Raw genomic sequence first — 25,861 nt, 5'->3', positions numbered from 1 at the left:
CTTCCTTCGAGTGGGCAGCCGTTAATCTTCTGAACGGACCCTGAATGCCTCTCTGCTCATTAACGCTTGAAAAGCCTCTCAAGTGTTTTTCTTCCACTTGTGCGACAGATTTACGATTTCGCGCACGCGTCCTGGAGAGACTCGGCTGCTTCTTCAAGTGGCAGGTCCCTTTTATTTCCAGTAGCTTGATTCTTGGTTTCCATTTTTAAAGCGGGCCCAACCCGAGTGACATCACCTGCTGCTTTCCACCGTCTCAGCGGCAGAAACGTCAACTCGGAACCATATTATTGACATTTTCTGTTCAGTCTAATCTCTTAATTATTTGTCATCTGGCCTGTTATAACATTCCATCTTTGCCCCGCTAACCCTTCAAACCTCAGTCTGTCTTGATACGAGGTCTTCAAGTTTATAAATCTTTGCCCACTGGTTTGGTACCAAACAGGACCGAGCCGCTGTGAGCTGGCTGTCATCACTTTCCTGATCATCGTCGCGGCGGTCGTACAATGTCATGTGACCAGGGACCAGTCGCAGTGACACTTGGGAAGAAAGAACTTAATTGACAGTCTAGAGGTGCTATTGTTACATCTACAAAAGCTTTGAGAGAAAAACAGAGAGATGATGTCACCTTTGGAGGTGAGTTTTCTCCTCTAGCAGCTCACTTCCAGTTGGATCGAGATCAGAACAAACCTGACGTGAGAACAGAGAGGAGTGCGTAGCATCCCCTCAGACCTGTTTTACAGCCCCTTTCAGAGCTGGTGGTGAAAAGGCTGCGGGTGTTAATGCATCTACGGGAGCTCGACGGGGACGTGAGAGAAATCAGGGAGAAGCGTCAGTCTGACAGCAGGTGAGGACGGGATGAGTCATGTGTGCAAATGATATGTTTGCTACAGGCAGTCGGAATCCAGACCACCACTGCTAAATGGCCATAAAAACATTCTCAGGATGTGACAAAGATCATGGAGAAATGTGACATAGAGGCAGCTTTCGTGGACTGCTCGGTTCCCTGGTCCCGTGGCTGCAAGTATGAGGATTTGACTGATGTGCTGTTCTTCATTCTCACCAGCGGCGGCGCTGTGGAGCATCTCCGCAGAGGTCCTGAAGTGGTCACAGAAGCCGTTCTGGTTTCAGATCGACTGCTGGGCAGCAATGATGGTTACTGATGTCTTCTCTCCTTGTGTCCATCAACATCTGAAGGTTTCAGAGCAGCAAAACCGCCAAATCATCTCGACTGAGCTGCTCCTGTACGTACATACAGAAATATGATGAGCACAGCCTGAGAGTTCAGCTCTTCAGCCTGGGATGGTCTTGATGAGACCAATATTGTTAAGTTTTGAGAGACGAGCACAGATCAGATGACCATTTTTAAAAACAGTATACAGGACAAAAAGAAGACAGTGCCCTTCATAGCTGCAGAAAAAGTTCCTTTACTGCACTCGTGCCGGCTGTCCATGCAAACTCTGGCCGGGGACGACTTAATTCCAGTCACTTCACAGCTAGCAGCTATTTCCCAGCACCGTCATGGCAGAGACATTGACCAAAAATAGCCATCTGTCCGTGAGGGAGTGGGGGAAGTGTGTGTGTGTGTGTGTGTGTGTGTGTGTGTTTGTGTGTGTGTGTGTGTGTGTGTGTGTGTGTGTGTGTGTGTATCCACATATTCTTGCCATAATCAAGTGGTCCTTTAGCAGAAACCTGCCCTGGTTATGGTACAAAACGGGCCAAAACGGGTCAAAAGCTAAATAATACCTGAATCCGCTTCTTCCTGTTGAATTTAACTGTGCGCTCGGTGTAAAAATGTCAGCACGCGAAAGGTTGTTTCGGCCTGCTTTTACTGGCGGCTCCTCTAAAACACTCGCGGCTGCACAAGGAGCCGTTGCTCATGCTGGCAGCTGTTACCGTGGCAACAGATGACTGAAGCGTGTCCGCGGGTGTGCTTGTGTGTGGTGCTGTCGTTGGGATGAGAGGGATCAGAAACAGCTAAAATAAGACGGGGAGGGGCGATCCTGTCAGGCCTGACCTCCGTGTGACCTTTGCCACCAGCGGAGGCGAAAACGGGGGCATCGGCGTGACGACGGGCTCGGATACCGACACCGTCAACTACGTGTCAGCTCTCTGCCGCTCGTCTGGGGTTGCGGACGGATGTTTGACAGGCTGATTCATTGTTTTCCTCCGCCAGCCTTCTGCCCGGTCATTAACAGCCATGAATTATTCCAGAGAATGAAATCAATGTCTCCGCCGTGAACGGGAGCTGCCTTCTCACGGCTGTCGAGCTGCTCTATAAATATTTAAAGAAGCAAAAAGGGCAACTAGGTCTTTAGAATTAATTACCCCACTAAGTGTAAATATGAGCATTAGGGAGCCAATCAGAAGTGGCACAGAGCTGGAGCCCATGCAGTATTAATGCCCCTCAGCTTGGCTTGGCCAACGAGTTTACTGCTTTAACCCGACTGAATGAAGCAGTAGATGGTCAGGTGAGCGGACCAGGAGGCCATACGGCTCTAACGGGGTGCCGTCGGGGTTCATCGGATCATAGAAAGGGAATCCATAGAGTCCGAATGGGCCGACCGGGCCATGAGACTGTGACTCTGACGCACGACAGCAGACCTCCTCGTGTTTGGAGATTGCTCTAAAAAGAAAATGTGCAGGATTTTAGCTCAGACGTGACCTACAAAGTAAGAATGAACCCTTATTTCATTGTCTGGCGACCAACAGGAAGGAGTTTTATATTAGAAACTGCATAAAGAACCTCTTTTTGTGTCCCAAACTCCATATGTAAGAGCCTTTCTTACGTAATATTCCCCTTTAATTGATCGTTCTTGCCTGTCGCAGCCTCCCGGCCTGTGGGCGCGCGTTCAAACATTAACCTGCGCGAACGTTTCCACTCCCCCATCGAACCAATCAAGTCACACGTAATTGACCCTTTATGGCTTCTTCTTTTTTTTTTTTTATGTAACCGTAGCGTTGGAGGTGGCAGAGGCAGCCGAGTGGAACATCACAACGTGGACGCGGTGGGAAGAAATACGGCGGAATAAAAGAATAATTTCAGGCGAAGGTCCACCGGCAATCACACACAAAAGGTCATCGACAAAAGGAAATAAAGGAGGTCACGTACTCGGGCCAGACATGTGACACCTCCCAGCGTGCGCTGGTTTGTCAGTGCAGTAAAACACACACACACGAGCGCGCACATGCGTCTCCCACACGTTGCTCTGCACTCACACCTCCCACACACGCACACACGCGTATTAAAACACACTCTTAGAGCTACCTACCTCGTGGCCCTTTGGTTGCGCTGGCATCGCTTCTGTTCTAGGAGCTGTTATAACACAACACTCAGCGTTTGTGTTGCAGCAGACTCTCCAGGATTTGGGGCCGCAGGAGGGACATTTTTACCTGTGTAGGGTTTCATTGCTTTGCTACAGTCATTAATTCTTAGACTTCCTGTCTATTTGGGGTTAGTTCTCCGTCACTCCCGCTTCCTTTTTTCTATATGAGCCATCTGCCTCTTGCCAAACTGTCTCCTTCAATGTTGTCTTCTGTGTTTTTGCGCCCACATTAATTAGTGATTCACCACAACGATTGTGACGGAGGTTTTCATGGCCAGCAGGAGAAATGCAGACATTTCATCAGAAATGTAGCCTGCATGCAGTGATTTCGCTGCAGTCTGTGGCTACAAATGACCTGACACTTTGTAATCGACTCGTTCAATATGGATGGAAAAGTTAGAAAGAAAACGCTGCTGGGAAAGTTGCCAGAAAGGACTATTTAACTTTTGTAGGGCGATGAAGTGTTTTCTTTCAGATCCATTGATTGGCTGACATCTGTGCTTTTACAAATTCTTATTTTCACTTAAAGAAATGTTCTACGCTGTTCCAGCTCGTAAAGCTTTTGAGCCAAGAACCTTGAAGAATGAAAAATACAGAAGAAGAGTCCCTAAAGCACAAGGTCTTTGTCCTTGTTGAATCACATGTGCACGTCATCCCTCAGAGGCCGAACTCGCCTCAGGGCTGCAGTAATACCAATGTTTCATCCCTCTAAACTGATCTGCCTCTGTGACGTCCAGGAGCGTAACGACAACACGCCAGCAGATATGGCATGAAGCCGAACGGCAGAAGGTCTGTTTGGCTGTTACCTGGGAAAACACACACACACACACACACACACACACATGCACACACACACACACACAAGCATTAACATTAACCAGGCCCCCACCCTAACCACGAACCCCCTCACCCTAATCCTGAATTCTTCACATAAACCAAACCTTCAGTCCTAATTCTCAAAGAGTCCTTTGAAATTATCTTGCAAAACTGTCCTCGTTTTGCATATTTTGGTCCTCAGTACGTAGCAAATACAAGGACACAAACACACGGACACACGCAGAGTTTTGTAACCATTTTCCATCAGTCATAAAAATGCAAACAAGTGTTTCATGCACAACTGCTGCAGGAACTATAATTCCTTTTAGTTTTCTTCACAGTATCCAGCAGTGTCATCAATTGCGAGTTTATTTCTTTGGGCCATTGTTATGAAACAACCTTTTCTCTCGTCGGTGAGTCAGCCAGGGTGACAGAGGCCACAGTTTAAGAGCAGCCTTCATCTCCGAGCCTCCTCCATCACAGCCCGGCCCAGCGTGTTGCTGCGCCGGCTCTGCAGAGGAAGAGAGAACAGTGTCGTTGTTCCTTGTTATGACACGTACCAGCGCCAAACTCCACAAACTTGTCTCGGTTGTCACCGGGGAAATTATGTCTATTTATTCTGCGGCCCATCTCATGTTCTTTTCAGTCTTTGACCGGGAACACTTATTTTTCTATAGTGGTTCGTAATGAACTGCCTGGAAGTGTGATGAGGTCCACGCAGGACCCAATTAAGTCCCGAATTAGGACCATCACTCTCCTCTACCTTCACTTTTGTGTTTAGTGTAGGAAGAGTGTGGACGAGACGAGGCTGAATCATCTTCTTTTGCCAATTACCGGCAGGTTAAATATGTCAGACCCGACTGTTTATGAGGAGGAAGATTACATTAGACCTTCATCTAGTGGGAAGGATGGAGGTCATCAGGAAGCAAAAGATAAATAATCTGCGTGCAACACGGCTTGCACACAGTTGTAGAGGTGAGGAGCCTGTTTGGTGCACTCAGTGTCCCATAATGCATTGTGAAGAGAAATGGACGGGCTTCCTGTATAGTGAGTAGAGAATAATAAATGAACGAATGCACTCTAATGTTCCTCTGACAGTGTGAGTATGCGCACAGAGGTGTGCACGGTCTGGTGATCATCAGCTGACCACTAAAGGGGCCGGACGGCACGGAGGGAGTTCATGCTAAATCTGAGGAAACCCAGAGGAGACTCGGAGCACCTGTCATGATCTCTCTGATGAATGCATTTATCTGTTCAAAGCTCATGGACATAAAGAAAGAGCAGCAGTCCGAATCGGGAATTCTCACGTGTTTCAGGGCGGTATTTTTCCCTACGTGGTGATTGTTTACCAAGGGCATTCGAGCTGAACACCCACACACAGCAGCCCAGCGCAGGAGGAGAAGAAGCAGCTGTTGGGTTTAATGCTGCAGCGTCGACCCGCTGATGCAGGCCTTCTCTGTGGGTGGGTGGGTGGGTAGGTGGGGGCCATTTTGTCTTTCCTTACTGTCTCTCCATTCCCCCCATCCACTGCCTCTGCTCATATGTGCCCCTCTGTTTCCTCCTTTACCTTTTTTCAGAAGGTGCTACATTGTCCGACCGTTAGCCAGCCGCCGCCGCCTGCAGCTGAAATCGTACATTAGTGGAGAGAGAAAGTGAGTGTGTGCATGTGTGTGTGTCTCCTGGTTGCTATAGCAACAGGGTGAGTCATTCTGCTGCAGTCATTTTAGTCACACTCACACCGACTGTATGTTTGCTTCTCTTACCTTTCTCATAACCCCCCCCCCCCCCCCCTCACACACACACACACACACACACACACACACACACACACACACACACACACACCCTGGATTGTTCAAGAGATTCACTGCTTCTAAATGTGACAAGAGTTTGACCTGTTTCGGCCACCATAAAATAGAGCAGAACAACAATAGCTTCATGGCTCCACAACATAAGATAGCAAATTTATTCAAGTCTAAAATTGGATTTTTGAGGCCTAACAGAGAGACCGTCCACATGTTGCAGATATATTTTTATCCTTTGCTGCCTCTGCTTGCTTCTGCTCACAGTTTTGTCCAAAGCATCTTGGATCTGACCTGGATTCCTGGTTTGGGGCTCATCGGTTTAATGTGTATTAGAGGGAGATGGAGACAGACTACAAAGCCGACTGATGATAAAGACGAGCGGAATCTCATTGCTCTCAGTCTCATTATTCATTTATGGATCACGCTAATCAGTAAACCCACAGCTGAGAATCCCACTGTGGAGGAGGTGGGTGGTGCGAGCTCAGCGGAGGGGGGCATCCGACGGAGATTTCCGGAAAGAATGGTTTCATTTCACCCTTTGACAGAAAGTTCGTTCCTGTTTTGTCATTTAGAGTTTGCAAGTTTAGAGTCTCGCGGCAGCTCTTTATGGCGAGATAATGAAATTTCACGTTACTCACAAGGAACCGCGATGGCTGAGGACACAACTCAGGCCCATCCGGGACAAATGAAAACCTCTTTACACAGCGATGCCATTTCCTGAAGGCATCCCCTGGCGCGCACGGCCCCACATCACACAACCTCTTCTGTCGGATGGAGGACGAGTGCACGTTGTTGTCATTTGCATTTTGTCTTTATGTCTGACTCACCGGGCTTGAGGAGTGCGCCCGTGTGCCCGGCCACGTGAGGCCGCCCTGCGGTTTCCCAAAACTTCTCAGAGTAGCGAGAAAACGAAGCGCTCCTCTGATCATTTGAGTCATCAGTTTAACATTTTTCTCGGCTGTTTGTACCCACCATTTTAGAGGAAATAAACACCTCGTTCCCCGGTTGTTTGGCGCCTGAGCAAAGTCATTTCCCCTCCGCTCTATGTGGGATAAACGAGGCTCTGTGAAGACGCTGCTCCAAACGTGCGCGTCTTCACGTATCAACAGGCTCTCTATTCCGTTCCCTGGAGAGGTGGGTCGAGGGTGGGGGGGCTGTGTGTGTGTGTGTGTGTGCGCACAGCAAAAGGCTGGATGACGCAGCTGAGAAAGGCGAGGAGGGAGGCTACGAATATAGCCGAATCCCAAACAAGGAGAGAAAAGAATGGATGTGGAGGAGGTGAAGAGGGAGTGTGGGCAGGCTTCGTTGAAAGGAGATGATGCATAATAAAGGCAGCAATATCCTGCCCCCCCCCCCACACACCTGTTTATTGTGCCATCCGGTTGATCTCCACGCTCTCATCAACCGTAATAATAATAACGATAACAATCTCCTAATTTCAGCGCAGGTGCTGAATGGCTGAAGAACAAGCAGAGTCTTGTATGCACCCACATCTCACCTTCATAAAGGAGTAATTACAGCGATTATCGCGGCCATTCGCACGGCAGCCATGTTGCAACAAGCGCGTGTGACTTCATGAAAGATGATCAGCCCGGCCGGGCGGCGCTCCTGCAACACTGTTGACACTCTTCATCTTTTGGCATCTCATTTATTTCCGCTTCATAAAAAAACATGAAACACCGGCTGAATCGTGACCGGCGAGGAGCCCAGTGAGTCATCGGCATCTCGCCGCGCTGCTCACTTTAAGAGGGAATCTGGTGGGAGACGGCCAGAGGAGGAGGAGGAAGAGTGCGTGGGCAGATGGGGAAGGGGGGGGGGGGGGGGGGCAGGGGGTGGAGGGGCTTTCCCTTAATCTATACAGACACAGTCGGGCAGAGCAAGGGGGGGAACGGGGAGTCAGACAAACCTCAGCATCACTGTTTGACTGGCTGAGCAGCCATTTGCTTGTGAACGCGCAGCAGTTCACACGTTCCCTGACTCACCATCGAGGCTGGAGAATACGAGCCACCATGGAAGCGTGTCCTCTGGTGTATATGGAGCTGCTGAGGCTCATACTATAATGCAGTAAATCATGAACATCTGGATGAGTGGAGACTCTAAATTGCCTGTACATGTGAGTGTGTGTGTGTGTGTCCTGTGATGACTGACCCCTCCAGAGTGTGTTAAGAGAAGATGGAGGATCGTAGGGCTGCACCTACGATGCACACGGGGCCTCACAGTGGGGATCAGGCGGGTTGGTGAGGACCAGGACAGCCGCCTGCTTTTGCCTTTTAACCAGTCCACCCACTGCTGGACGTCTCGGACATGTGATGTCTCACGGGGGATTTCTCCGGACATGAACATCGCAGTGGTTTCCTGACAGGCGCCATACGAAGCAACAGAATGTCAGAGAGAGCTGAGGCAGACTGAAACCAGCAGTTCTCCCCTGTTGAGGACAGCTAGCTTCCACTTAACTCTCTCCACCCCATGAGGAGGGAAGTGAGTTCGACTGACTGACTGATGAGGATCATTTCACTCATTCCCTGAAATTTGCATTTTGATCCGCTCTCCAAACCTCATCTGTAGTCAGCAACCCTTCCTGGCTGTAACAGACAATGTAAAACTCTATGAACTTATTTTCCTATCGAAATCAGCTTATGAAAGGAGAATTTAGGGCAGATCCTCGGCTGTTGTGTGAAGCTAGAAATGTTCTTTGTTTAGCTCAAAGGCTGAATTTGCTTCTTGTTCTGTTTATTCCGAGTACAAAACCAATATAAACGCACGAGTAAAACAGGAAATAGTGTGGGATTCCTGTTGGAATGCACCCTCTGCTCCTAAACCGTGATTAATAAACAGCCCAAACTTTTGGATTTTTTTCTTTTGAAATAGTTTCTTTTATTCACAGATTTGTAAACAACCCTAAAATAACACTTCTTCATGTTTTGGTCCCTCGAAGTTTAACGGAACGCAAAGTTGATAAGAAAGCTAACCTTCCCGCCTTTAACGTGCTCTAAATCAAAATCTCTTTGTTACAGTCAGAAGCGGATTTCACCAAGTAGGAAAAATCGAGTCATACCGGCTTTTTATTTTCAGCCCTAAACAAATAAACTTTACTGTCTCAAGTCAAAAAGGAGAAGTGTCATGCAGACCCCAAACACGGCGAAGCATCCACGCAAACGCGCTCCCGGGTTATGTCGCGTCAGCTTTCGCCAGCATTTTATTAAAGTCGCTGCAGGTTCTGTAACGTGATCCGGTCGGACTCGCTCAGCTACACTCAGAACAGGATTTGGGATTGTCACACTTTCATTATAAGCGGGATTTCATTTCCTCTCCTCTGTTTGGTTCTGTCTTTAATAGAATGGTATTATCTCATTTTGGCTCAAGAAATGGGTCTACGGCACATTGGGCTATGATGTGAACTCATATTTGTGTGTGTGTGTGTGTGTGTGTGTGTGTGTGAAGGTGCAATCAGTCCCCGCTGCCTATCGGAGTTGATTGCCTTTCATCTCAGTCATTGCTCTGCTAATGAAATGTCCCCAGCCTTTGGTCAGCGACAAACGGAATGATTACTCTTTCACGGCAGAGAAACGCCACATCCCGAAGGTGCGTTATCGTGGTCGTTACACCACAGAGGAGGAGCACGCTTTCCCTCTGATTTGGCGCTGGCTCTCATTTTCGCAACTAAGAGAACGGGTGTCATTATAAATGAGGTATTTGTTTGAATTGGTTTTCGGAACGGGGGGGGGGTGGAAGTCCTTGGCCTCTCGGGGAGGCGTCTGAGCTCTTGTCAACTTTCTCAGGGGAAGCGGAGGGAGCGCGGGAACGTCCCATGTGGACAAATAAACCCTGTTCTGTCAGTTCCATGCAGAAGAAAGCATGCCTTTCTTTTAAATTCAAGAAGCAGCACACATCTGGGATGGCAGCCATCTTGTCTAAACTAAAGCTATATTGTATCCGTCTGCCTCAAAGCGACAAACAAGACTAAATGTGTTTTCAGTGTTTTCCCCGGAGGACAGGAGGATCCTGTAGATCACTCTCTTTGTTCCAGAGCGTTGGTGGTTGTCTGCTGTCAGTTTGCACTGAACGTGTTTTTCGTGACATTGAAATAAGCTAATAGAGCATAAATGGTGACATCATTTTTCACTCTAGGTTTTTCACTCTAATTGGCACTTTCTACGCAGATCAGCAAACAGTCGTGCTATAACTATGAAAAAAGCCATATAAATGCAAATAGGAAAGTAGAACATTCACATCGCCTGATACGGGCAACTAGCATGGCCGAATCCATCAGTGCTATTGGTTTTAAAAATAAATACTTTTCTCTGCTGTCACTTTTAGGATTCTCCCCATACAAAAAACTTCCACCACTAAAAGAGGAGCTGTAGAGTAGCTCTAGCTGATTTGTAACTCACAAAAGCCATTCAGTGTCTATTAGCAAACAACACTATTGTTCGCTAAGCTCTACTATACTTAACTATTGTTAAGAAGGAAATAATTGTCAATATTTTGTGACAATGGTTTGTGAGCTTCTGCTGGGTGGAAGCTAAGAAGCTTAATCGACCATTGTTTGCTCATCATCTGGCTATGATCACAGGTCAAATATAGTGGTGAATAATGGAATCTTCTGAACAATCCATCTTGACATAAAGTTTGCATCTAGCATCGATTGATAGAAAATATTAATTTAGCTTGTGTTAGCCAGGACTTTATTTGCAGGGGCCTGTCCCAGTTGGCATAATTACACCAGCCTACTGCAAGGCACACACACTGTGTACACACACACCCGGGGCAATTTAGTGTCTTTGGACTATGAGGAATTGAGAATTCTACAAATGAAAAACAGAACCCCGACGTTGGGAATCAACCTATTGAGCAGCACCACAGTGCCACCCCAAAGAAAGCTGTGATCTTATATTGTGGCGGGTTTGGATACGGGTCCAGTGAACAGATCCAAAGTTAGCACCTGGTTTCACAGTGGTTTTAGAAAACAGATACCAAACTGAGCCCCAACTGCATTGAAATATACTGTAGAACACATGTGACATAAAAGAATATACACAAGACAGACTATACTGAAGCCAGATGACTGTTTATGTGTTAGCTCTGACATGATCCGGACGTATGTCCACCTGGCATTTTCGGTGCATCCTGAAGTAAACACCTTTTGAAAAATATGCAGTAACACCAACACCAACTGTATACTTGCAGGAATACAAACTGGAAATTACATCTAAAATCGTGTCTACCAGCCTTCCATCAACCAAACTGTACCACTGGAAACCAGTGGACGTCGTAATGATAACACAAGATACAGAAGATTACATGTGCCTTTAGGGAACCGGCATCCCAGATGGTCTGAGAATAAATATATAACTCGGGATTAATATGTAGGAGAACTCTGGTTGTAGGCTAATGGGTTTTGGTCATGCCGTAACTCTAAATGATGGGACATGAATTCTGAGGCGAGACCCATCGCACTGAAAGAAAAGGAGTCGGTGGGAGGTGAGGAGGCCATCTGGAGCCCTGCTACACTGGACTGTGGTCTGGAGACGCGTGCGCGGCCGTCACCGTCACACACTCGGTGGCCGTGTCATTGGTTCTGCGCAGGCTCCTATAGAGCCTCTCGTCCAGGTTAGCAGTTAGTTTGTCCGTGAGCTCTGTGCTGATAGTCTGGGGGCCGAAGCCTGAGGAGTCCGGCATCTGAGAGGGCGAGTGTTCTTCTTGGGGCTCCAGAGGGAGTCCAGATGTTCTGCCGTCATCGTGGGGGTCATGGGGCTCCCCGAGCCTTCCGTCCTTGTCTGAGATGTACTGATGAAGGGGGCGATTTTTGGCGGCCTCCCCCTCCATCCCCTCTTTGCCACACCTTTCACACGGTTCTGTCTTTGGGGTTTCAGGACCGCTGCCGGTCCCTTCACTGGTCTCCTCGTCGGGGGCGCTGACGATGCGCGGCAGCGTGCTGTGGTAACTTGTGTCCAGTGGGTAGTTCACGCTTTCCCCCCTCCGCAGAGGGGTCCGCTGTCTCTCAAACGAGGAGTGGAAGTGTCTGACTCCGGGGTCGCTCCACTGCTTGTGGCGCTGCCACTGCTTCCGGATGTGGATTCTAGACCGGTGCTTCCTGGGAGACTCCTGCTGGTCAAACTGGGGGTCGTGGCGAAGGAACTCGTGGAAGAGAGCATCTGTCTTCTCATCAATGCTGTAGTCTCGCTGGTGGAGCCTCGGTGGCTGTGATGAAAACTGTGCAGCATCTCGAGGCATAAGCATCTGACCATATGGGAACCAGCTGAGCGAATCCTCGCCTGTTTCTATGGAAACGCCTCCACTGGCACCCAGTAGCAACTCCTCATCCAACTCCTCCTGGAAGAAGTGAGACTCGAAACTCTCACCGATCGTGCCGCTGCGTCCCGTGCTCGTGAAGCGGTGCCTCTTTTCGTGGGCCGTTCTGTCCTTCGGGCTACCGCTACCGCTCCCAAAGAGCCGCAGGTCTTCTGCACAGCGAGACGGGCCCTCGATTGATGCGTAGCCGCTGTCCATTTGCAGCAATTTACGAGTCCCGCTTTCCCCATTACCGCCCCCTCGCTCTGATTCTGCGTCTTCCTGTTTCCTCTTCCTTCCCTTCGTGGCGTACTCCCGGTGCGTACTCATGAAAACATCTCTGTCATCTTCTCCTCCTCCCGGGTCGGCCCCTACATCCTGGGACAGGTAGCTCGGCAGCCCCCCTCTCTCCGCTTCCGGGTGCCCGCCAAGCGAACACACGCTGTCGGCGTCACTACAGACGGAGTTCCTGTCGTTATTGCTGCTGTGGTCGGACGCTGCGTACTGTTCGAGTGTTGCGCGGAGGCTCCAGATGTCTTTGTAAAGTGACTGTGAGTCGGGGGGATCCAAAGGGCTCTCACTTCCCGTTCTGTGAGGTGACACTGCTTCGTCTGGAGGATCTGGGGATAAGCCGATAACCGCCGGTCCTCCACGCCTGACGCTCGGCTCCACCATGACCTCCACCTCTAACCTGCAGCGTGCACATAGGAGTTCAAAGATGAGATGGTATCAAAAGAAAGAGGGAGGGTGGGAGGGAGGGTGGGAGGGCGGGTGGGAGGGCGGGAGGGAGGGAAGGAGGCAGACATCAAGAGCATCACTTACCTACAGCGACACTCGAAATGAGCTTTCAATGGCGTTCATGACTTGCAATGGCGGCTGCATGTTCTCAGACCGAAACTAACCGAGTCGGGGCGTCACTCATCGGACCAATTCCCTTGTTCCCTTGTTCACAACAAGCGTGAACAATTCCTCTTCGACAAAGGGCAATTTTTCAGAGGCAATGTGCATTTGTAAACACGGGAATTGCGTAATATCGTAACCCCCTTGCTTCGAAAAAAACTGAAAAAATCTGCAAACGCAGACAGGAAAACTGTACCATCCCATATCCGGCAAGGGATAACAAACTGTTCTTAAGGCTAATTCGGGGCGATCTCAAAGAAAAACCATGTGACCTGTTCTTGTTTAGCACTCATGACATGTGATCATGTCGGCGGGGAAATGTTTCCTGTTTCAAAGATAAACCCTATGTCCCAATTCCTAACCTCACATGTTCCTATTGCTTTCAAACGACCTAATAAACTGATTAAGAAAATAATAAAATGATGCATATTTATAGGCACATTGATTTACTCTTTTAAATTGACAAAGGGTTACAAATTGGGACTTAGAGCCCTCTCCTGCTGCACAACATCACTGTACAGTCGTTTTCTACACTGGGAAATGGGCGCAGGGTGAGGAAGCCGTGGACACGATGAATGGCAAGAGAATTAAAGATACCTGCCAAGGGAGGGAGGCGGTGTGGACGGAGCGGCGATGTGGCGCACGTTTGCTTGTCTGGAGGGGAAACTGACGTCCTGGGTGCGGGCTATGTACTGGATGAGGTCCACGTGGTGCACGTCGCTGTCCTCCTGGTCCATGCTCTCGCTGGCCGCCCGCTGCCTCTGGAAGTGGCGCCTCTTCGGAGAGCCTGGCTCGCACACGGGGGAGGCAAGAGGGGCGAGTTGCATTAGCCGTTACTCACCCAAAGTGGGAAAGGCTGTCACGTGATTCACGCAAGGGCTCGCATCAACCGTTGGCCGATGTTTGTCTGGGGTTTGACTTTATTTAGTTTGTCTTCCAGTTTGTTTAGGACGGGGTATGGCCAGGAGCTCAAACTGACTTGGAAAGAACAAACTTTACGTCATCAAGCCATCTGTCTCGTGCTGGTGAGTCTACGTGTTTATCCAATTCACAGTTGGTTGCTGGAGACCCCTGCGCAACAGTCTGTTACATACTTCTGGCAAGGTGCGAAAAAAATGGACCGAAATTGCTAAAAGTATGACTTGATTTTCTCGCTGCAGAACAATTATGAATTTCCATACTTGACTGCTTGTGCTGATTGAGGGTCCAGTTTAATCCACTCTGGGTCATCGAGGATCATTACCTCTGGTGTCCAGACTCGAGGCCCTCTGGCTGCTGTCCAGCTTCCATTTCTTGATCTTGAAGTACGGACTGGCCCCTTCCAGGCTAGCGTGGCGGCGCAGCTTGGTGAAGAACTGCAGCATGGGCCCCTGGCTAGATCCGCTTCTCCCGGCAGGAGGGGCGATGGCGCCCAAGGTGGACGTTTCTCCGCCAACGTGGCCCCTGGGACCAGTTAGCGTCATCTCGATCTGAACAGAAACCGATAAGTGGTCAGAATAAGAATCCCGCCATGACGGGTCGGACGGGAATGTTCCCCTTTCTGCTCCGTCCTGCAGCGGGAGCCTCAGACTGACTCAGTCAGGGCTGAACTCCACAACCAGTCCCAACCCAGTTTTTTCGGTGAATGCGAGAAACTTACGGAGCTCGGCTCGGCGGTGGCGAGAGCCGGAGGGTTTCCGCTGAAGCTGGGGTCCACAACAGAGTTGAGAGCGTCTCCGGGCAGGGCGGAGCTGGGGCTGACACTGGTGCTGGTCAGTGCTGTTTGTGGCAGGGGACACAGCATTGGCTGAAGGAGAGCATACCCAAAGAAGTACACTCTTTTTAATGGTTGAACAATCCTATGAATTCAGTCATATAGACAGCTAGAACTTAGAAAATTTTGGGCCTAAAATAAATACGAATGACCTCCAGATTTCTTTTTCAGCTATCCGCAGCGCGTGATTGAGCAGCCTAAGCTAAATGGGAAATCAATGTGGCCGGCCTGTTGAAATCAGCAGGACCCAATCTCCTGATTGCCGCGTTCGTTAATTCATTAGCTATTATTTGGTGCGGCTCGTTTTCTCCGGATGATTGACCCGCATGATTGACCCGCATGATTGATGCTGCCATTGGCCCCGGTCGGGCCGAGTGACGCGCCAGAAGTAATAGCTGGCTAAAGGCTGTCACCTGGAAGATGGAGAGCGCCGATTTCGCAACTGGACGCGGCGTCATGGTGATGCTGTTCTCCACCGACTCGCACTCGTGGATGGTCACTATGTTGAGGGCCGGGGGCGGGATGTGCAGGTGCGTGAGCCGGGCATTTTTCAGGTGGTGAAAGTCGCCCTCCGTCAAAGTGTACCTGGGTGTGGACAAGATCGAATGACATGCAGTGCTAGAGAAAGAAGGCTCTAATCCTTGAAGTTAGCGGTTCGGGCTGGGTGTCGGACCTGCGGCCCTTCTCCTGGGTCTTCTTGCCATGAACTAAGAGCGCGGCCTCATTGAAGGAGACGCGGCGGCCTGTCGTGCCGGTGCAGAGGAAGCGCTCGGTCTCTTGGTCGTGCGAGCTAGCCATCGACAGGCACTCGGTCTCGTCCACCCTGATAGTGATTTCTAACAAAGGCAAAAGAGACGGTGGGAAGAATGGGCCGGATTTTACCACCACGTTTCTTTTCCCTTAGTTCTTCCTACCATGACTGGGCTGAGACTCCTCCAGGTAGGTGGTGTTGGTTTTCTCCGGGTCATCACTGGCCCTGCGGCACACAGGAAAGACTCGATTACCTATTTGACCACTATTCTAGAAACTGCGACACAGAAGTTTCAAAACAAATATGTAATTCAACCTTTCGAGGCTGGTGTACTTAGCGTTAAAGGAATGACCTGTCCTTCCCGTCCTTCGTGTCAGCAGTATATTAGGACAGGACGAGAACGATTGTTCCGTCTGCTAGAAGGATGCTTGTATAATCAATGAGAGCTTCAATTATTGGCGGTAACCTGATAACCTTCAGGGCCGGGGGACCTCTTGAACAGCTACAGCAGGGCACTTCACTGGATAGCACAACCCCACTTCTCTTTAAGGGCACGGAGCTAAGGCGCGGAAAAGGTCACATTTTTAACACTGCTAACGCCCTTGCCGATCTCTTCCTTTAATCCCTCCACCGAAATGGACTCTAGGAGGTGGATGGCAGCAACTGAGAGCATTTTCTGGTCATTCCGACCCCCCCAGCCGATCTTTCTGTGCAGTCTTCTTATGCGTGTGTGAGCATAAAAGGCTTGAGGAAGCTGTGTCCACTCAGATCTGCGCTTCTTCTTCTCTTTCATTTCCTCTGTGGCTCACGCTTTCCCACAGTCTGTGTACGCATGTGTGTGTGTGTGTATGTGTGTGTGTGTGAGTGTGTGTGTGAGTAGCCTTTGTGTGCTCATGAGGCTGGGTTGAGATGCGAGATTAATCACAACCGATGGCTGCTATGAAATCTCATTACACTCATCATTTGTGCCAGTCTGCCTCATTCTCTCTGGCTCTGCCCAGCAAGTGTCTCCTTCAGAGCAGCTCAACCCCGTGGATGTATGTATGTATGTATGTATGTATGTATGTATGTGTGTGTGTGTGTGTGTGTATGTATGTATGTATGTATGTATGTATGTATGTATGTATGTATGTATGTATGTATGTATGTATGTGTGTGTGTGTGTGTGTGTGTGTGTGTGTGTGTATGTGTGTGTGTATGTGTGTGTGTATGTATGTGTGTGTGTGTGTGTGTGTGTATGGACAGATAGACAGACAGACAGACAGACAGATAGATAGACAGACAGACAGACAGGCAGATAGATAGACAGATAGACAGACAGACGGACGGACAGGCAGATAGCTAGACAGATAGACAGACAGACAGACAGACAGGCAGATAGATAGATAGACAAATAGACAGACAGGTGGACGGACAAACAGATAGATAGACAGACAGACAGACAGACAGACGGACAGATCTCGGGCTGTGCTGCAGTATTGTCTTTTTCAGGCTCTTAATAAGTCGCGTGGGACCGGGATGCCTCAAAAGTGCTGAAACGGCTAAATGCTGTTGCATAGCTGCTTCAGCCTACCCAGCACAGACTTTCGCTCCTCGGCGGCAGGCGATGAAGACGGAGACGAAGATCAGCGTTGCCACCAGTAAAATGGAGAGGACCACCAGGAGAAGCATGTAGCCATCTTGCTGCTCCTCCGCCTCGAACAGGATCTGGGAGGACACGTGGGGAAGAGCAGAGGATCAGATCTGTGGGGTGTAGCGAGTGCATGGCAGGAAGAGGGGGCGCTGGTGACTGTCAATCTCGCCTGTGCCACTTTAAAAAGAGAAAGCACTAGCAAAGCAGTATCTGTTCCACATAAAAATCAACTGTTTTCAAGGTTTGTTTTCCTCAAAAAGTCCATTTGTTTCTGCCAAACTGGAGTAAAGGCATGTTGAGCACGCAACACGCGTCACAGACCGTACGTTCTTATGGATCTGGGGCAAAGAGGCGGCACGGCAAGTGTTAATAAGCGCCACGCGCTGACGTCACGCTTTAATGTCTCTGCGAGGGGAAATGAAAGCTGAGATTGGATCAGAGATTTAATTATTCGAGGTCCAGGTCAGGATGTGCTCTATTAGTCAGTGGAGTGGACGGGAGAGACCGTGAGGCGAGCCGCGTCTGGGGGAGTCGGCGAGGTCAGCCAGCGGCCTGAGACATACCGTGGAGTTTTCTGGTAGGACGTTCCAAACGGTAGACACATTGCTCATGGTCCAGGCCAGCTAGAAGGTCCCCCTGAGAGGTCAGAGAGAGAGAGAAGGGAAATGACTGTTACTGGAGGTGTTCGGATACTGTCACGGCTGTTAGCATTTCCAGACAGAGCAGCATCTCTCGGCACAGCCCGGGGCGTTGATGTCTGAGGTTCCACGACGTGACACGTGCACGTCAAGTCGCCTGTGCAGGAGACGCACGCGGCAGGGTGAAAACCGCCGGCACCTAAAATGCTGCAGGACCGAGCAGGAGCCGTGCACGTTGTGCCCGCGCGCCTGCGCGGAGCGTCTCGGAAGATGCCAACGCCAGCATCCCAGTTGTAATTCATTGGCCATAATTCCATATAAGTCTGGAAATGACGAGCCTCCCTCCCACACACGCACACACACACACACACACGCGCAGAGCGAGTGAAACAGCACCTCTTACTCAACAATGACTCCAGCAGAGCTACACTACTGCTGCTATGCATCTGTTGTTATAGATCACAGCCATTAATACTACTGCTGCTGCACCAAACGCCCACACATGTACACACGCCGCCCTCCCCTCCCCCCGATCCCTCCCTCCCCCCATCCCTGGAGAGCTACCCCTACTCACCCCGCAGGGTAAAAACAAGCCAGCAGCTCCCCTCGCTTTGCCTGCTAGTCGCTGCAGCAACTTCAGCACCATAACCTGCGAGCTAGTGCCGATCTCTCCTCTACCACCACCACCACCCTGTTGCACCCCCCCCCACCCCCACCCCTTCCATCCAACAAAAACTGATACGGGAAGTGCACGTCAGGCTGTGACCAGTGAGCTTTCATTTGCAGCGCCGCACCACATCCTGTTTTCTGCCAGCCCGGTGCCTTACCCTGATGGAGGGCAGTTCGTAGCAGCAGCAGCGGCTCTGGTGATGTGCGCGTCGCAGGGAAATGTGTGTGTGTGTGTGTGTGTGATAGAGAGAGAGGGAGGGAGAGAGAGAGTGCGTGAGGCTCGGGGGTCTCCTCAGCTGTCTTGCTGCATCTTCAGCCGCCTCAGCCTTTCCAGATGAGTGAAGCAGTGAAGCGGGGTGCCCCCTCAGGGATGGCCCGCCGGCCTGACTGAAGCAACAGGACAGCAGTGCTGCATGGCTGAGAGACGGAGACAAAAAAAGGACAGGCTCATTATTCAGGATTGCATCAAAGCATGTGGACATTACGGAGTACACACAGCTTGCAGGACTGTTCACTGCAGTAATAATAATAGCAGTAGTAGTAATAATAATAATAATAATAATTAATAACTTTTTAACTGCAATCTCAACCTGTTTCTCTAATAAGTGCATAAAGACAGTCCTGACCATGACATGCAGACAGGCTGAACTAAATGTCCGTCCTGCAGCTGCATTGCCGTATAACTCAATTTTTCTCCCTCCGCCATGGACTCGTTCCCTGCTGAAATATTCCCTCCCACTCTTTTGACTTGGCGTTCACTTAATTGTAAAGACTGATCTCGCAATAACCTGTTTGAAACAGCGCGGCTGCATGAAAGAATGTGTCCGAGCTGGGGCGCAAAAACACGTTCCCGGAACCAAATAACCCAGAGCTCGGTGGTCTCTGGCGGAGCTCTGCTCGAGGAGGTTGGGAAGTCGCGTCGCAAGACGTGATTAAAGACAGCCGAGTTTTCTTTTTTTCAAAAACCCCAACAAAGCAGCGCAGACAATAAATATGCTATTCTCTGATCTCTATCCGACGGAGGAGGCAGCTCACGATCCGAACCTGCTGCTCGATCAGCCGAGCGGATGCGGAGCGGAGGCAGCACTCACCTACTCAGCTGTCCCGGTCCAATACCGACACCACCGGAACCATCGGTCAACTCTTTAATGTTGGGGGGTTTTGGAAGGCGTAAGTATTTATGAATGAAGCCCTGCCGATGAGGACACGCCCACCTCGGTCAGCAGCGCACCACGTGACGTCAGGAGTGAGGTAAAGGCGAGTGACTGAGGGGGTTTTCTCCGAATTATTGATGGGAGGCAGAGACCACCAGGCTGTCCCGGCCAGAGGGAAGGCTTCGACCCTCATAATGCAGCAATAACGCCTGCAAGGGGTCTTTACTGCTTATTTCACCTATCTGTTGGGGGGGGGGACGTCGACAATATATGTACAAAGGGGCTTGGAAAATTATAATGCGCGTGTGCGTGCATGTAGGTGCGTGCCTTTGCGTGCCAGCGCAAAAGAAGTTAAACCGATCGTCGACAGGAGCGCCATATTTTAATACTTTGGCGCCCCCTCCTGGAAATGTATATTATGACATCGTTGTTGGTTGTAATGGCAATAGCAGCAAAGCAGCAGTATTTGGTCACTAAGTAATTTATTATCAATTTCATAAATTAAGGAGGAAAGTACTCGGAGAGCCCAGGTCTCGCTTCTAATTATTTTGTTCACACACAAATAAATGTCGGTTTTGTTCCCAAACAGGGAGACGCCGGATGTCATTTAGCCTCTGTGGCGGATGTTATTACTGCATATTCAGTATGTAAAGCCCGCGCCGTTTGCTCGCTAAAACTACATTTCCCATCATCCTTTGTCTTGCCGTAAGGCCTTGTGGGTAGGGTTCCAACGTCCTTGTCCTGCCGAGCGCACACTGACGAAAGGGCTTGAGGATCTCTGTCATTCACTTGTGCTTGAACAAAACCGGATTCTGCAAACATGCTGGCAGCCAGGTTTCTCCGCCGCGCCCTCCCCGTGTTGAGACAAACTCGGTCCTACGCCGAGGCTGCCACCGGTGCCCCGCAGATGTCCTTCACTTTTGCCTCCCCGACACAGGTACCTTTTGCTAGCTAAAGACTGCTCGCGATATAGCTCAGGCCCAGCTACCGGCTACATTTGCCCGTCATTGAAATACACAATCACAGATTTAGTCGTTATTGTGATTTTTATATTCAGTAGTTTGGTGCTAGTGCGTGGTTTATCGTGGTTTATCTTGCCACCATGCAGTGTGTTGCATTTAGAAACGCACCTTTTCCATTGAGCGTTTGTGCACTGTGAGCTAACAATTTAGCTAAGCTAGCATTTGATGGCTTACTGGGTATAATTCACAGACCTTTACATAAAGATCATTCTTTGTTATCACGTCGATCTATTTTAGGTAGCAACTGAAAATAGGCTCTGTGGTTTGTAATGTATAGTCACGGTTTCAGCATAAATGTACATAAAGTGCGAGTGAAGTGCAGCGCTCTCTAACCTTGAGGCAGATTTCACTGGACCTCCACAGTTTTACCTTCCAGTCCGTTGTAGAGCCTAAAGTTTCAGACAAAGTGAATATTTACTGCGCTGTGCTGCCATCAGTACGCAATTCTACTGCAAATTCATCAAATTGCCTGTTTGCAATCATATGTTGGAGACTGACTGCACTTTTTACTGAAAATGAGACTGTCTCTTCTCCTCAGGTGTTCTTCCAAGAGGCCAGTGTTAAACAGGTGGACGTGCCCACGCTCACGGGTACTTTCGGCATCCTTCCTGCCCACGTCCCCACCCTGCAGGTCCTCAGGCCCGGTGTCGTCACAGTTTTCAGCGATGATGGCTCCGCCGTCAAGTACTTCGGTGAGACTTTGAAAATAAAATGTGGAAAACCCTTCAGACTTAATTATGACCTACGCAAAGTACCATAAAACAGTTTTACAGAAGCTTAACACCTGTACCGTCATTTTTGTTCATACAAACTTGAAATTGAGTTTTATTTCTCCATAAAACATCTGTGCTTGTTTATCCCAAAAATCTAAAAAGTAAAATTATCTTAATGCAAATGCTGATATTGCTAAGGTAAATTTGAGCTTTCTTTTTGCCCGTTTACCCCCCTGTAATAATGTCTGCAAAACCATAGACTCTCCTGATGTACAGTTTTGTAGAAGCGGGTGCATCCTTGCTGGTTAGCTGACTTGTGTCCTGTGTGCGTACTCTTGTGTGCAGTGAGCAGCGGGTCGGTAACCGTCAACGCGGATTCTTCAGTGCAGCTGCTGGCTGAGGAGGCGGTTTCTTTGGACCAGCTGGATGTTGCTGTGAGTGCTGAGGGTGACCTGCACCATTTCATTAGGCAGAGTTATAAAGTCAAAGCATCACTGAAGTTTTCAGACTGAAGCGGAAATATAGGGAGGTCCGATACCTCTTTTCTTTCAGACCAGGTACGGGTACTCACTCTTGAGTGTTCATCAGTACTGATGCCACTCAGCTTTACACGAGCAGGATTTTTGGGGGCTAAGTAGCAATTAGTGAGTTTAAATAAACTGATCAACATCTTTATTCGCATGCGTACTATCTAAGCATATTCTTAAGGATTTTGTATGGCAGTTTTTGTCCCAAACTGACTGAAATGAAAGGGTTAAACATAAATGACCTCAAGAGGGCATCAAGACTAGCCAGAGTCCAGTTCAGTCAGGACAAACCCAAAAGAACTGGAGACAGAACTCATGGGCACAAGAACTGAAGTTACTGCAGTAAAATTGCTTTAACCAAATGAAATCACTTTTCTGCAGCAGGTAGACTCCCCGTGCCACATCGCTGACATGTCTGTATCTGATGTGTTCACGACTCAAAAAACTTTATTGTCCATCACAGAGCTCACAACATAAACACCATAAAGACATTTAAAAAGCCCACATCTATACCAGTGACAGGTGTCTATTTTTACTTGTTTAAAGCAAAGACAATCACAGCCTTTTGATTTAAATGTGTTTAAATGTGTCTTGCGTTTTTGGAGCCTTTATGTTTTCAGCTATGTGACGGACCATAAAGTCTTTTGAAACCTGAACCATTAGCTAGCAGCACTGTCGCTAGCAAGCAAACGTCTCGGTGCAAGTGGCACTTTTCAGTGAAAACACAAGCGTCGGAACTCTGGAACGGGAGCACCTGGGAATTTGTTTCAAATCTTTCATTTTGCAGAGTTTTCATTCTACGGTTCTAAAGTTGATTGTTCCCCTGAGTATCAGTGGCTGGCTTTAACAGCCTGGGTCCGTACTCGCCCATTCCTACTAAAATGAGTGTTGGAAGCACATTTAGGAAGCTGTGTCTACTTCTATATTTCCCTTTTAACTATATTAGTCCTGTAACTCGTTGCTATGGTGATCTCAAAGCGCTCACATGGAACTTGAAGGCACTTCTCAATAAAACCTTCTCCTCTACTCTCAGTCCAGCTGCAGCTAAGTTCCGGTTGACATTCATATAATTGTTTCGCGTTCCTGAAGCCATGAGATCAAATACCAGCTATTATGGGATATCTTGCGGAGATCTGCGTCTCATCTAAAGTACATCATTTATCAGCTGTAGGGGTTCTGTACTCACGTGTTCCCAATGTGCCCCCCCCCCCCCCCTTTTTTTGAAGTTAGCTGTATTTTTGTGGGTGGGTCCATCGTTTTGATTGATTGAGGATGTTGGTAATGAGGTTTAGTGCTCGTGTCTGTTTCTGCTGCTCCGTGTACCCCGGAGACTCGAGCTCCGACATCTTTGAACTTGTTCTCTTCTTGTTTGGTGCTGATGAGCACCTCCCAGCTGCGGATGATCCCTCTGATCAGCGTTTCAGTCACACGTGCACGCCCGGCGCTCGTTGAAATGTCACTCTCGTTAACGCCGGGCTGCATTATTACCCGCTCGCTGCGTAAGGCGCCCGTCTTTGACCTTGGGCTGCGCCGGGTCACAGTCAAGTTGCTTTTATAGTCGTAAATGAGGAGGGGGGGGGTGGACGTTTTTCCCCAGCCTGCAATGAAAAGACACACGGACTCACACTGTTAATAAGCAGGAAAAGGTCAGTCACTGTTGAGTTATAGCAGATGTGTCAAATCCCCACTGGGAGACCTTTAACTTCCAGCTATGTTTGGCATTTCTTCTTTCTAATCACTTCTGTGACAAATGAAGCTTTCACAGCCCAGAGGCAGAGCAGAGAGCCCGCCGTCCTCTCCTCTAATAATCCCTCAATCCTCAGACATGGAGCTCGCACTAGAGTCAAGTATCCTTCCGTCCGTCCTGAATTTGCTTTGTGTGGGTAAAATCTGCTCCTCTGTTTGTGTTTACAGGCAGCCAAGGCCAACCTGGAGAAGGCCCAGTCTGCCCTGGCGGGCGCATCCGACGAGGCGGCGAGGGCAGAGGTTCAGATCAGCATAGAGGCCAACGAGGCCATCATCAAGGCTCTGGAGTAGAGCTGTGGTACGACGCCTCGGCTGCCGCGTCCCGATCTGATCGTTAGATTGTTTTTAATGACCTTTAGCTGTCGGCGTGAGGCTGCAGTCCGTTATTTTGCTGTCTCAGAGTCCTCTTAACGAGCAGTGCCAGGTGAGAGGTTTTATTCTTTCCCACTCAATAAGGGGGGAGACAAGGCTGTTTCTCAGCTTGCGGGGAGTAAATTAAGTTAAGCTGAAGGAAATCTAATCAAAATTGTGAGCTGAAGTGACAGGATTACACAGGACAAAGGCTCTGATTGATGGATGGAGCTCGTGACCTGTGATCCAGGGAGACTTGGTAGTTTAATCAGGCTTTTCTGCCCAAATAGCAATTCCCCGGCAACAAACATTGGAGTAAATGGATCCTGTCAGAAAAATAGTGAGTCTGTTTCCCAGAAATGACAGACTGCGGCTTCATTAGTACCGAGATTACTTGCAGGACACGAGCGGTGACTGTATCATCTGAGCGGCTGTGTTTTCCTCCTCTTTAGGTAATCTTTTCTGTTTCTTCAGTGGAAAGCGGCAGTCCGTCTGTTTTTCCAGCTCACGTTGGTGTCCAGAAGATTCCATGCTTTGCTTTGTACAGTGGATAAAATGACAAGAATAAATTTATTTGGAATTACACGTCAAAAGTCTTTTTTCTTTTTCCGTCAGTGTCGATCACATGCTGCACTGTTCCTGTATAAAGAAAGAGTGGATAATCATGAACAGGAGGCTTCATTCAGTGTTTTGAAGGGATGTTTTTCTCATTAAGCAGACTTGCTGAGTGGTGTGGAAATGAACTCCCTGGTTATTTGTGGTGCAGTGACGGCCTCTGCCGCCTGGTGGCGGTAGATACCAGCGCTGATGCTCAGAACCAAACCAAAGCGGTCCCATTTTTGCTGATTTCTCCTAAAGAGAAGGCTCCTCTTAATCAGAGTTTGAAAGTGCTGTTACGCAGTAACTCAGCTTCTGTATCTGCTGGAGGTTCACTCGTTTCGGGCTGACCCGGACCCCTCCCTCCCCGCTGATGCTGCTGTTCAGAAATGTTGGCAGTGCCTGTTGAGGGATGACCTCAGGCTTCTGACAAAGCCAGGAAAAGTCCTCCAGTGAGGAGCCCTGTGGAAAAACTGGGACTCCTCTTGAGTCCTCGCTCACGTGCTGCCGAGGCCTGCGGCCAGATCTTTGCTGTCATGGCAGCAGCGAGATCAATCCTGAAAACGTGCCGCCGCTGAGTCCCGTCCGGCGCTCTCAATCATGTTGTGGAATATTTGGAGAGAATTCCATTGCTCAAGCCGCTTTGGGATGCATAAGTCATTGTGGAATCCGGAGATTCCCACAGATTCCTGTAAATTGAACTGGCGAGTTGCCAGAAAATGTTCTGCTAAAACTCTTCTTGGCCATTACTCAACATAACTTGCATTTATTTCCAGTTACAGTTGATCCCTCATAAAGAACCACAACACATCCCCCTGTAAACCAGTAGAACCGGAGAAAGGGTGTTACACGCTAATCTGTTCTGTTGGGCCCAGAGATCAGGGGGAAACCCAGATTGTGCTAACTTGTGTTCTAATAAGGATTCACTTTTGTTATCAGTGAAATTCTATTTTGGAGCCAGGGGCCTTTCTGTGTGGAGTTTGAATGTTCTCCGTGTGTTTGCCCGGGTTCTCTCCGGGTTCTCCAGCTTCCTTCCACAGTCCAACAGTGACTCTTAACCGACCGAAGGTGCGAGTTTGTCTATTTCTCTGTATTACTGTTAGGATTACTGAAGGGGAAGTGTGTGTGTGTGTGTGTGTTATGCTATGTATCAAAATACGTATTCTAAAAGC

At 49.0% G+C, this 25,861-nt stretch overlaps 2 protein-coding genes across 4 annotated transcripts; one reads left to right on the top strand and one right to left on the bottom strand.

Moving 5' to 3' along the window:
* Window positions 1–9,265: 9,265 nt before the first annotated feature.
* Window positions 9,266–19,798, bottom strand: cbarpb (CACN subunit beta associated regulatory protein b). 2 transcript variants are annotated; one of them, XM_011614683.2, is made up of 11 exons: window positions 19,671–19,798; window positions 18,738–18,996; window positions 17,836–17,908; window positions 17,213–17,346; window positions 15,803–15,864; window positions 15,562–15,724; window positions 15,302–15,473; window positions 14,775–14,921; window positions 14,379–14,604; window positions 13,733–13,922; window positions 9,266–12,926 (listed from the first exon to the last, which is right to left on the bottom strand). In XM_011614683.2, exons 3-11 carry the CDS (start codon window positions 17,881–17,883, stop codon window positions 11,450–11,452), a joined length of 2,619 nt encoding a protein of 872 aa, XP_011612985.2. In that variant the 5' UTR covers window positions 17,884–17,908; window positions 18,738–18,996; window positions 19,671–19,798; the 3' UTR covers window positions 9,266–11,449. The 2 variants fall into 2 exon arrangements, with proteins under 2 accessions (XP_011612985.2, XP_029684014.1); XM_029828154.1 differs by lacking the exon at window positions 19,671–19,798 and adding an exon at window positions 19,368–19,510.
* A 645-nt stretch (window positions 19,799–20,443) lies between these two features.
* Window positions 20,444–24,683, top strand: atp5f1d (ATP synthase F1 subunit delta). Of its 2 annotated transcripts, none has more exons than XM_003974011.3 (5): window positions 20,444–20,670; window positions 21,294–21,447; window positions 21,814–21,902; window positions 23,910–24,039; window positions 24,567–24,683. In XM_003974011.3, the coding sequence occupies exons 1-4, from the start codon at window positions 20,554–20,556 to the stop codon at window positions 24,030–24,032; spliced, it is 483 nt and encodes a 160-aa protein (XP_003974060.1). In that variant the 5' UTR covers window positions 20,444–20,553; the 3' UTR covers window positions 24,033–24,039; window positions 24,567–24,683. The 2 variants fall into 2 exon arrangements, with proteins under 2 accessions (XP_003974060.1, XP_003974059.1); XM_003974010.3 differs by having other exon boundaries at window positions 24,545–24,683.
* The last annotated feature ends 1,178 nt before the right edge of the window (window positions 24,684–25,861 follow it).

This window comes from Takifugu rubripes, chromosome 20 (assembly GCF_901000725.2).
Source record: "Takifugu rubripes chromosome 20, fTakRub1.2, whole genome shotgun sequence".
Classification (NCBI taxonomy): Eukaryota; Metazoa; Chordata; class Actinopteri; order Tetraodontiformes; family Tetraodontidae; genus Takifugu; species Takifugu rubripes.
The sequence above is the reverse complement of the archived record's forward strand: the minus strand, read 5'-3'. Positions and strand labels throughout refer to the sequence as shown.